General features: G+C 22.4%; 1 protein-coding gene across 5 annotated transcripts in view; it reads left to right on the forward strand.

Moving 5' to 3' along the window:
* The window catches only part of LOC142228496 (uncharacterized), a 144,322-nt gene that overhangs the window by 82,339 nt on the left and 48,788 nt on the right, over positions 1-13,195 (forward strand). For 4 of the 5 annotated variants that reach the window (XR_012720186.1, XM_075298932.1, XM_075298935.1 and 1 more), the window contains exons 2-3: positions 1,322-1,687; positions 2,533-2,655. Coding sequence is in view for 4 of the 5 variants with exons in the window: in XM_075298932.1 (XP_075155047.1) it covers positions 1,322-1,687; positions 2,533-2,655 (489 nt within the window). In the remaining variant the exon portion in view is untranslated. The remainder of the gene's footprint in view (positions 1-1,321; positions 1,688-2,532; positions 2,656-13,195) is intronic. The other variant, XM_075298934.1, reaches the window with a different exon arrangement.

Raw genomic sequence — 13,195 nt, forward strand, 5'->3', positions numbered from 1 at the left:
ATTTTTTAGCTTTTTTTTAGCTATTTTTTTGGGCAAATCTAGCGGTTTTTGGTGAAACAATTCTGGCAACGCTGGCCTGTATAGACATGGTCTTTAAAATAGCCTCACAAACAATAGTCTAAAGGCAGTGCGTCAGCTTTTTAAACCAGTGTTGCCAAAATGATAATAGAAAAAAAATCACCGTTTACATCAGCTTTCCAAACAACATGTGTTATGACACAATGTTGCTGGTAACACTGGCGCGATAGAAGACATCAACGCCATCTATTAACAAAATACCACAAAAAAAATATTTTTGTTTTGTCTGCTATCACGAAATTAATTGATCCAATAAATTTTCAATTGAAATGTCTTCAATCACGGTTATGATAGTATCAATTATCAAAGTCAATTAAAAAATTATTTGTTCCAATTAATTTTTGTGATTTTGTTGCAACTAAAAAATTTGTTGAAGCAATTAAATTTTTAATTGAATATTTTTAAAAATTCAATAAAATTTTTAAATGGGAAACTTTTGGTTCTAATTTTTTCTATGCAAAATAAAATTATTGACTGGTGCCAAATAATGTTTGAATTTCTGTATAAAAATAATTCTAAAAAAAAAATCGAAATTTTTTATTAGGTTTTTTTTTAGGATATGCCAGGATATGTCTGAAAATTTGCAACCCTGTATCATCAGCTGTTTAAAAATAGAATCACAGAAAACTAGTGAAATCTTGGATTTTTAATGTATGCATTTCTCAAATAGTAATAAATCATTACTGCTGTGATTATTTATGACACTTTTTGTCACTGTTAATTTCGTATTATTCGATAAATTCCTCACTAAAAATCGATATTGAGAATCTCGGGAAAACGTTACTTTATCAAAATGCAATCTGGCAACACCGACGCGATTTTCACTTATGAGATATTCTGGATAGCTCATACAATTATTACATCGAGTACTAATTGAAAACAGGCCTATTATTATTTTTATTTGTCTCTCTTAGGATCAATATTTTTTCCTTGAGTGTATTCTGGGGGTTTCATATGGTTTTTTATTTTTCATTTTTTTTTCTTCTCATTTTTTCCCCCATTTGGTTTGATTTAGATATGTAGGTTTCGTTGTTGTTTTCCTTGGTTCCCTTAGTAGCCTTAAAGCCACACAGGGCTAAAGTAGCATTCTTAAGAGAGTTGAAAAAAATAAATGTAATATAGAGAAAATCAAAATTTCTTTAAATTTATTAAAAAAAAAAAACAAAATATTTATAAATATTATAAAATGTTCTTTTAAATAATTTATACTAATGTAATTGTTTTAATTATTTTCTCATTACAGTTGTTCCAAGTTCCCGGCTATAATATACCCACCTGTGTAAAGTGTTCGGAACATTTGACAAATAGTGGTAATGGTTTTTATCAATCAGTAGCTGCTTCCGCTGCATCCGGTCAACCGGCATTGTCAGCAACAGCTGCTGCAGCAGCCGTAGCAGCTGTGGTAAATAGTACAACTAATTCAGCAAATGCATTGAATCAACAGCAAATGCCTCAGCAACTTCAACAACAGCAACAACAGACATCGTCGAACCAGCAACAGCCTAATCAACAGCAACAACAACAACAGCAGCAACAGCAACAACACCAGCAACTGCAAAATTCCACAAATTCAACAAATAGTCTACAGTCGCAGGACGATTCAGAAGATGTAAGTGTTTCTTCACCCAGTTTTTTAAGTCAATCAAGCAGAAGAGCAAAAAAAAACCCACCAAAATAAAAAAGTATCCATCAAGTCCAAGTTAAAATTGGATCGTACCGCAAAACCTTAACCGCAAACACCTCCAACTTTTAATAAACCTTCTTTTAGTAGTTGTGCTGTAAAAGCAATATCCTTTCAACCCATCATCATCAGTGTGTTTGTGCTCGCTGCTCTTTCCCAAAAACCTATGACGAAACGTTCGTCCCATGAGTCCCTCTCCCTCCCTCTCCTCTATTTTGTAAACAATTTTTTATTATAATAATTGTCTTAACCATTGAATTTTTGTCTTCTCTTTTTTCTCTTTCTCCCATATTCTCTCTTTGGATATCTTTTCTGTTTTGTTTTTATTTTTTTTTTTAATTTTTTGTTTCTTCTAATTTTACACATGCTGCATCATTTGTTTACGGCAAACAAAAACAAACAAAAAAAAAAAAAACTCTAATGTCGTCTTGCAATGTTCGTTCGTTCGTTCTTTGACCTTCTCCCCCCCAAAAACAAAAAACAAAACCCAAAATGCCACAAACTATTACAATTTTCTTCTAATAATTGTAAAACTATGAAAAAACAACACACACTCTCTCACCCATATTGGCAATATCCTGGCCATACTCCCACAAATACAAATGCATTTGTTTCCATTTAAAAAACTGCATTCTCTTTTTATATGATATCTCTTATGAAATGGTGAATTTTCTCTCTTGAACACTCTCTCTCTCTCTCTCTCTACGTGTGTGTTTCTTATATGTTTTTGTATTCCATGTTATCATTCTCAATTATATCTGCTGCTGTTGCAGACGACAGTTCAGCAACAGCAACAGCAACCAACGCGCCGTCCACGTCAAAACGGTGTTAAAAATAAATTACAACAAATCACCATGTCCTCCTATGAATTGGAGAAGACCATACAACATTTAGATGTACCTATTATTTCCATATATATAAAACTATTGTAGAAACATTATATTACTTTCAAATCACAAAACAAAATGTAAGCTTAAGCTTTTGAAAAGAGCGCATATAACGGTGCCGCCCTATTATTATGTTTAACGATAATTCAAACAACTAATCAAGCTGAACTAAAAAAAGTGTCGGTATAACAGTTTTTTGAAAATATTAAAAACAAAAATGTGCTTGCTGTTTAAAACATCTTCTGAAGAAAACGGTATAATTACTTTATATACACATGTTAACAATCTCATTATCCCCAAAAGCCCATTTCAAAAAAATTAAATTCAATATCAAACATTCAAAATCCAACAATTATTTCCAATTTAATAAGTGCTTAATAAAATTCAACATACTGGCCTTGAATTTTATATTAAATATATAGTTATAACAGTTTTAAATCCCATTTTGTAAACTTTAGTTTATGCAAAAAAGGTTTCATAAAAATCAATTCCAGATATTGCTGTTAGTTCCGAGCATGAAAAATAGTTTAAAACAGTTTCAGAGCCAGTGTTTATTAAAATTCAAAATGAATCTTTTCAATTTTATAATATTCATTCAGTTATAACAGTTTTAACATATTTGGGCCGTAAAAGTAGTTCCAAACGGTTGATCTTTTTAAGTATAACAATTTTAAAACAAGTGCTTAAAGAAAATTTAAAATGACTCGATTTTTATGTTACTAATTGAGTTATAACAGTTGTAAAACATTTTGGGAAAATATAGAATATGCAAAAATAGTTGATGGCCTCAGTAGCCAATGCTTAAAATAAACAATAAATAAATAGAATATGCAAAAAAACTTTCATAAAAATCAATCCCAGATATTGATGACATATTCGATTAATTACTTAATTTTACGATATTTATTCAGTTATAACAGTTTTAATATATTTTGTTGAAGTTAGCATATGCCAAAAGCTTTCATAAAAATCATTAACAGATTTTGATGATAGTTTCAAACGAAAAAATAGCTAAAAAGAGTGGAACTTCTAGACTTTAACATTGTCTCAAAACAAGTGATTACAGAAAATTCAATTTTATTATACTTATTAAGTTATAACAGTTTTACAACATTTTGGTCAATTTAGATTTCAAAAAAATTTATTCCAGATATTGATGATAGTAAGGAAAAATATCAAGGAAAATAGTTTAAAACACTTGATCTTTTTAAATCTGAAGAAAATTCAAAATTGCTCGAATTTTAGGTAATTTAATCAGTAATAACATTTTAAAAACATTTTGGAAAATGTAGAATATTCAAAAGGCTTTCTTAAACATCAATCCCAGACTGATAATTGCGAAGAAATAACTTAAAATAGTGGATTTTCTCTAGTATACCAGTGTCTCAATACATGTGATTAAAGAAAATTCAAAATGAATGGCTTGAATTTTACGATATATATTCAGTTATAACATTTATGAAACATTTTAGGTAAATTTGATTTCTATCCAAGGTATTCATGATATCTTCGAGCAACGAAATTATTTTAAAACAGTAGATCTTTTCAAATTTAAAGAAAGAGGCTTTCTAAAATACCAGATATTAATGATATTTTCAAGCTATGATATTTTCTTCTCAAGTATAACAGTTTCAAACAAAGTGCTCAATGAAAATTCAAGGCGATATTTGATCAGTTATATTATAAAACAATTATAAAACGTTTTGGATAAATTAGATTTCATAAAAATTTATCTCAGATAGTTGACGATAGGTTCGAGCAAGGAAAATATTTTAGAACAGTTGATCTTTTCAAGTATAACAGTTTTTGAACACAAGCGCATAAAGAAAATTCAACATGGCTCGAATTATACGTTATAACAGTTTAAAAACATTTTTGAAAATATGGAATATGCTAAAAAGCATTCAAAACAATCAATCCCACATATTCATGATATTTTCGGGGGGAAAATAGTACAAAACAGCTGATATTCTCTTTCTCTTGCTTTCATAAAAATTTACATTGATGACATTTTCGAGCAAAAAACAGTGGATCTTCTCAAGTATTAGAGTTTGCAAACAAAATGCATATTTATTAAGTTATAACAGTTTTAATACATTTTGAAGAAGTTAGAATATACAAATCGCTTTCATAAAAATCATTTCCAGATTTTGATGATAGTTTAAAAGAGTGGATCTTCTCAAGTAAAGAAATTTGAAAACAGATGGCTTGAATTTAACGATATTTGTTCAGTTTAAACATATTTTCGAGAATTTAGATTTTATAAAAATCCATTCCAGGTATTGCTATAGTTTCGATCTTTCGATATATATAGTTAGTTTATTTTAAAATAGTTGATCTTTTCAAGTATGACAGCTTTAAAACATTTTTAATTTTCTTAATGCACTAAGAAAATTAAAAATGGCTCGGACTTTATGTTATTTATTCACTTTCAACAGTTTTAACATATTTTGGAGAATTTAAAATATGAAAATAGCTTTTATAAAAATTATAAAAATCGGTATTATAGTTTCGAGCAAAAATATTGCTTAATAGAATGTATCTTCTCAATTATAACAGTCTCAAAATAAGTATTGAAAATATTTTCAAACTGTAATCCTATATAGTTCTAACAGTGTATAACGCGGAGACTTATAATATGACTATAACATTATAAAAATAGTAAAATTTATTATTAAAAATACATAAAGATTAACCCATATAACCAAAAAGTTAATATGGAATTTAAACCTTTCTTATCCAATTCCTTCGATAAATTGTCAGTAAAACTAACTGCAAAAATGAGCACAATTTTTCGTCGTTTATTACAGGAATATATAATTATTTTTCTTTTGAAATATAAAAGTCTAGCAAAAGAAATTGTTAATAAATTTCTTATTTATATGCCAAAGATTCCAGTAATGGCTGGTTTCTTAGAATTAATTTGTTTTTTTCCGAAAAAGTTAGTGTTGTCTGACTTTAATAATATCTTGAGCACTTTAGTACTTGTTGACACATTCTTCTCTTTAATATTAACAGTGTTGGCTGTTAGAAAAGAGAAATTTATTAATTTCTTATGAAAATAACCAGTGTTGGCTGGTCAAATTTCAAAGGGCATATATGAACTAAACACGTTGTATAACAGTTGAGATCTTTGAGATTTAATTCGTTAAATATCTAAAAATGAAGCACACAAGTAATGAATAAAAACATTGGTTTTTATTCAATAATAATTTATAAATTTACTTAAAAAAGAATTAATTATATATTATCTTGTGTTGTTATTATATTTTTTTTTTGGTTGTGTTGTGTTATACGTTTTGTTCGAATATATCCTATGTTGGTTTAATTTTTTTCGTTACGTAAAATAAGAGTGGAAAAAGTTTTCAGAATATAGGTTAACAACCCTGACCTTTATAGGACTATTGACCTAATTCATTGCCGTAGCATTGAGTTCCGGATTCGTAAGTTGCAATATTTTTCTCTCTTTGACCATTATTCCTAGTATAACACTATGATTATAATATCCTAGATTTAAGTTTCCTCAAGGAAATTTGACATTATCGTTCGTGTTTTATCCTCATTTTGATACAATAGCCCAGAGTTAATTTGGTAAAAGTAATTTCAGTTTTGCTCACGGCACATATACCTACAAAAGAAAATCATTTTTGTAAAGTATTGGTACTGAAAGTAATGAATTGCCACTCTGCAGATTACTTGGCACCAGTCTATAGAAAATTTTGTCAAAATTTTATTTCTATAGAAAATTTTGTCAACATTTTATTTCTACAGAAAATTTTGTCACAATTTTATTTCTATAAAAAATTTTGTCAAAATTTTATTTCTATAGAAAATTTTGTCAAAATTTTATTTCAATAGAAAATGTTGTCAAAATTTTGTTTCTATAGACTATTAATTTTGTTAAAATTTTATTTCTATAGAAAATTTTGTCACAATTTTATTTCTATAGAAAATTTGGTCAAAATTTTACTTATAGAAAATTTTGTCAAAATTTTATTTCTATAGAAAATTTTGTCAAATTTTATTTCTATAGAAAATTTTCTCAAAATTTTATTTCTATAGAAAATTTTCTCAAAATTTTATGTCTATAGAAAATTTTGTCAAAATTTTATTCCTATAGAAAATTTTTTTCAAAATTTTATTTCTATAGAAAATTTTGTCAAAATTTTATTTTGGTAGAAAAATTTGTAAAAATTTTTTTTCTACAGAAAATTTTGTCAAAATCTTAAATCTATAGAAAATTTTGTCAAAATTTTATTTCTATAGAAAATTTTGTCAAAATTTTATTTCTATAGAAAATTTTGTCAAAATTTTATTTCTATAGAAAATTTAGTCTAAATTTTATTTCTATAGAAAATTTTGTCAAAATTTTATTTCTATAGAAAATTTTGTCAGAATTTATTCCTAGAAAAAAATTTGTCAAAATTTTATTTTTATATAAAATTTACTCAAAAATTTTATTTCTATAGAAAATTTTCTCAAAATTTTATTTCTATAGAAAATTTTGTCAAAATTTTATTTCTATAGCAAATCTTGTCAACATTTTGTTTCTATATAAAATTTTGTCAGAATTTTATTTCTGTAGAAAATTTTATCAAAATGTTATATCTATAGAAAATTTAGTCAGAATTTTATATCTATAGAAAATTTTGTCAAAATTTTATTTCTATAGAAAATTTTGTCAAAATTTTATTTCTCAAATTTTGTCAAAATTTTATTTCTATAGAAAATTTTGTCAAAATTTTATTTCTATAGAATTTTGTCAAAATTTTATTTCTATAGAAAATTTTGTCAAAATTTTATTTCTATAGAAAATTTTCTCAAAATTTTATTTCTATAGAAAATGTTTGCCAAAATTTGTTCCTATAGAAAATTTTCTCAAAATTTTATTTCTATATAAAATTTTCTCAAAATTTTTTTTCTAGAGAAAATTTTGTCAAAATTTTATTAATATAGAAAATTTTGTCAAAATTGTATTTCTATAGAAAATTTTGTCAAAATTTTATTAATATAGAAAATTTTCTCAAAATTTTATTTCTATAGAAAATTTTGTCAACATTTTATTTCTACAGAAAATTTTGTCAAAATTTTATTTCTATAGAAAATTTTGCCAAAATTTTATTTCTATAGAAAATTTTGCCAAAATTTTATTTCTATAGAAAATTTTGTCAAAATTTTATTTCGATAGAAAATTTTGTCAAAATTTTATTTCGATAGAAAATTTTGTCAAAATTTTGTTACGAATTTATTTCCGCATAAGCCGGCTATCATACAAAACCTTTTTTTGGAAGGTCCAAGTGTGGTTCATTTTTATGAACTGCCTGAATTTATTCTGATAGTTTTGCTGCAAGTAGAGGATGCTGATGAGGAATGTGGTAATTCCGAAACGTGCGTCCATCCAACCATCTTGCAGTCTATAGGGCTTTGCCCAAATAAATTTGATAAACATTCTTTTCCTCTGTTGGTTAAGCTACACTTGTAGTTTCGTCAATGTATGGTTTTAAGCTGAAATAAAAAAACAACAACAAATTTTATTTCTATAGAAAATTTTGTTAAAATTTTATTTCGGTAGAAAAATTTTTAAAAGGTTTATTTCTATAGAAACTTTTATCAAAATTTTATTTCCATAAAAAATTTTCTCGAAATTTTATTTCTATAGATAATTTTGTCAAAATTTTTTATAAGAATAAAATTTTGTAAAAATTTTATTTCTATAGAAAATTTTGTCAAAATTTTACTTCTATAGAAAACTTGGTCAAAATTTTATTTCTACAGAAAATTTTGTCAAAATTTTATTTCTATTGAAAATTTTCTCAAAATTTTATTTCTATAGAAAATTTTGTCAAAATTTTATTTATATAGAAACATTTTTAAAAATTTTATGTCTATAGACATTTTTTTTTTTAATTTTATTTCTATAGAAAATTTTGTCAAAATTTTATTTCTATAGAACATTTTGTCAAAATTGTATGTCTATAGAAAATTTTGTCAAAATTTTATTTCTATAGAAAATTTTGTCAGAATTTTATTTCTATAGAAAATTTTGCCAAAATGTTATATCTATAGAAAATTTAGTCAGAATTTTATGTCTATAGAAAATTTAGTCAGAATTTTATGTCTATAGAAAATTTTGTCAAAATTTTATTTCTATAGAAGATTTTCTTTAAATTTTATTTCTATAGAAAATTTTGTCAAAATTTTATTTCTATAGAAAATTTGATCAAAATTTTATTTCTACAGAAAATTTTGTTGAAATTTTTCCTCTGTTGGTTAAGCTACACTTGTAGTTTAGTCAATGTATGGTTTTAAGCTGCAATAAAAAACAACAACAATTTTATTTCGATAGAAAATTTTGTCAAAATTTTATTTCTATAGAATATTTTGTCAACATTTTATTTCTATAGAAAATGTTGTCAGAAAAAAATTTGTCAACATTTTTTTCATATAAAAAATTTTGTCTAAATTTTATTTCTATATCAAATTTTCTCAAAATTTTATTTCTTTATAAAATGTTCTCAAAATTTTATTTCTATAGAACATTTTGTCAAGATTTTATTTATATAGAAAATTTTGTCAAAATTTTATTTCTATAGAAAATTTTGTCAAAATTTTATTTTTATAGAAAATTTTGTCAAAATTTTATTTCTATAGAAAATTTTGTCAACATTTTATTGCTATATAAAATTTTGTCAAAATTTTATTTCTATATAAAATTTTGTCAAAATTTTATTTCTATATAAAATTTTGTCAAAATTTTATTTCTGTAGAAAATTTTGTAAAAATTTTATTTCTATAGAAAATTTTGTCAAAATTTTATTTCTCCAGAAAATTTTGTCAAAATTTTATTCCTATAGAAAACTTTTGCCAAAATTTTGTTCCTATAGAAATTTTTTCAAAATTTTATTTCTATAGAAAATGTTGTCAAAATTTTATTAATATAGAAAATTTTGTCAAAATTTTATTTCTGTAGAAAATTTTGTCAAAATTTTATTTCTCTAGAAAATTTTGTCAAAATTTTATTCCTATAGAAAACTTTTGCCAAAATTTTGTTCCTATAGAAATTTTTTCAAAATTTTATTTCAATAGAAAATTTTGTCAAAATTTTATTTCTATTGAAAATTTTGTCAAAATTTTATTCTATCAAAAATTTTGTCAAAATTTTATTTCGTTAGAAAATTTTGTCAGAATTTTTTCAAAATTTTATTTCTATAGAAAATGTTGTCAACATTTTATTTCTATAGAAAATTTTGTCAGAATTTTTTCAAAATTTTATTTCTATAGAAAATTTTGTCAAAATTTTATTTCTATAGAAAATTTTGTCAGAATTTTTTCAAAATTTTATTTCTATAGAAAATTTTGCCAAAACTTTATTTCTATAGAAAATTTTATCAAAATTTTATTTCTATAGAAATTTTTCTCAAAATTTTATTTCTATAGAAAATATTCTCAAAATTTTATTTCTATAGAAAATTTTGTCAACATTTTATTGCTATATAAAATTTTGTCAAAATTTTATTTCTATATAAAATTTTGTCAAAATTTTATTTCTATATAAAATTTTGTCAAAATTTTATTTCTGTAGAAAATTTTGTAAAAATTTTATTTCTATAGAAAATTTTGTCAAAATTTTATTTCTCCAGAAAATTTTGTCAAAATTTTATTCCTATAGAAAACTTTTGCCAAAATTTTGTTCCTATAGAAATTTTTTCAAAATTTTATTTCTATAGAAAATGTTGTCAAAATGTTCCTATAGAAATTTTTTCAAAATTTTATTTCAATAGAAAATTTTGTCAAAATTTTATTTCTATTGAAAATTTTGTCAAAATTTTATTCTATCAAAAATTTTGTCAAAATTTTATTTCGTTAGAAAATTTTGTCAGAATTTTTTCAAAATTTTATTTCTATAGAAAATGTTGTCAACATTTTATTTCTATAGAAAATTTTGTCAGAATTTTTTCAAAATTTTATTTCTATAGAAAATTTTGTCAAAATTTTATTTCTATAGAAAATTTTGTCAGAATTTTTTCAAAATTTTATTTCTATAGAAAATTTTGCCAAAACTTTATTTCTATAGAAAATTTTATCAAAATTTTATTTCTATAGAAATTTTTCTCAAAATTTTATTTCTATAGAAAATATTCTCAAAATTTTATTTCTATAGAAAATTTTGTCAACATTTTATTGCTATATAAAATTTTGTCAAAATTTTATTTCTATATAAAATTTTGTCAAAATTTTATTTCTATATAAAATTTTGTCAAAATTTTATTTCTATAGAAAATTTTGTCAAAATTTTATTTCTCCAGAAAATTTTGTCAAAATTTTATTCCTATAGAAAACTTTTGCCAAAATTTTGTTCCTATAGAAAACTTTTGCCAAAATTTTGTTCCTATAGAAATTTTTTCAAAATTTTATTTCTATAGAAAATGTTGTCAAAATTTTATTAATATAGAAAATTTTGTCAAAATTTTATTTTTATAGAAAATTTTGTCAAAATTTTATTTCTATAGAAAATTTTGTCAACATTTTATTGCTATATAAAATTTTGTCAAAATTTTATTTCTATATAAAATTTTGTCAAAATTTTATTTCTATATAAAATTTTGTCAAAATTTTATTTCTGTAGAAAATTTTGTCAAAATTTTATTTCTCTAGAACATTTTGTCAAAATTTTATTCCTCTAGAAAACTTTTGCCAAAATTTTGTTCCTATAGAAATTTTTTCAAAATTTTATTTCTATTGAAAATTTTGTCAAAATTTTATTCTATCAAAAATTTTGTCAAAATTTTATTTCGTTAGAAAATTTTGTCAGAATTTTTTCAAAATTTTATTTCTATAGAAAATGTTGTCAACATTTTATTTCTATAGAAAATTTTGTCAGAATTTTTTCAAAATTTTATTTCTATAGAAAATTTTGTCAAAATTTTATTTCTATAGAAAATTTTGTCAGAATTTTTTCAAAATTTTATTTCTATAGAAAATTTTGCCAAAACTTTATTTCTATAGAAAATTTTATCAAAATTTTATTTCTATAGAAATTTTTCTCAAAATTTTATTTCTATAGAAAATATTCTCAAAATTTTATTTCTATAGAAAATTTTGTCAAAATTTTATTTCTATAGAATATATTGTCAAAATTTTATTTCTATAGAAAATTTTGTCAAAAATTTATGTGTATAGAAAATTTTGTCAAAATTTTATTACTATAGAAAATTTTGTCAAAATTTTATTTCTATATAAAAATTTCTCAAAATTTTATTTATATATAAAATTTTCTCAAAATTTTATTTCTATAGAAAATTTTGTCAAAATTTTATTAATATAGAAAATTGTGTCAAAATTTTATTTCTATAGAAAATTTTATCAAAATTTTATTTCTATAGAAAATTTTGTCAAAATTTTATTTCTACAGAAAATTTTGTCAACATTTTATTTCTATAGTCCACATTTTGTCAAAATTTTTTTTCTATAAAAAATTTTTAAAAATTTTATTTCTATAGAAAATTTTGTCAAAATTTTATTTTGGTAGAAAAATTTGTACAAAGTTTATTTCTATAGAAAATTTTTTCAAAATTTTATTGCTATAGAAAATTTTGTCAAAATTATTTTTCTATTTTCTATTTTATTTCTATAGAAAATTTTGTCTAAATTTTATTTCTATAGAAAATTTTGTCAAAATTTTTTTTCTATAGAAAATTTTATCAAAATTTTATTTCTTTAGAAAATTTTGTCAAAATTTTATTTCTATATATAAAACAAACCGATTGTGTTATCTAGGTTCATTTTTATTTAGATTCGATTATATTAAATCTGAGCTACATATACTAAATATTTTTATTTAATTTAACTAACTTCAGTTAAATTGGTTTAGACTAAACAATTGTGATACATTTAGTCTCACAAAAGGGAAGCATGGTCATAATAGGCCCTTGTCAATGCTATTTGCCTTTATAGAAAATATTTAATGGCCGAATGGAAATTTGTCTAAAATTTTATTCATGACAAAGGAAAGCTAATATTTTAGTGCAGTGTTAGACAAATAAAAATCTGCTCTTATTTCACAAGTATTTTTTTTTTTTCGTTTAAATATTAGATTATTTATGAATCTATTACGTTTTGTTTGTATGATATTATTTTTATAATTTTTTTTTTTTTTTTAGTTTTATTAATAATTATTTTTTATATATAATTTTATTTATATTGAATAATTTTATTTATATCAATTTTTAAATAAAAATCTGCTCTTATTTCACAATTATTTTTTTATATAAATATTAAATTATATAATGAATCTATTAAATTTTTTTATATGATATTATTTTTATAATTTTTTTATGATTATTATTAATTATTATTTTTTTTATATAATTTTATTGACATTGATACTGAGTTTCAATTTTTAAGACTTTTTAAATTAAATCTTGTTGGAGATTTATTATTAAATAAGATTTAAAAAGAATATGTCTTTTTAAAATCTAAGACTTAAGCTTGCATTTTATAAATGTATTTAATATATAAAAATTATATCTATAATTATATATATCTCGAA

This window comes from Haematobia irritans, chromosome 3 (assembly GCF_050003625.1).
Source record: "Haematobia irritans isolate KBUSLIRL chromosome 3, ASM5000362v1, whole genome shotgun sequence".
Lineage (NCBI taxonomy): Eukaryota > Metazoa > Arthropoda > Insecta > Diptera > Muscidae > Haematobia > Haematobia irritans.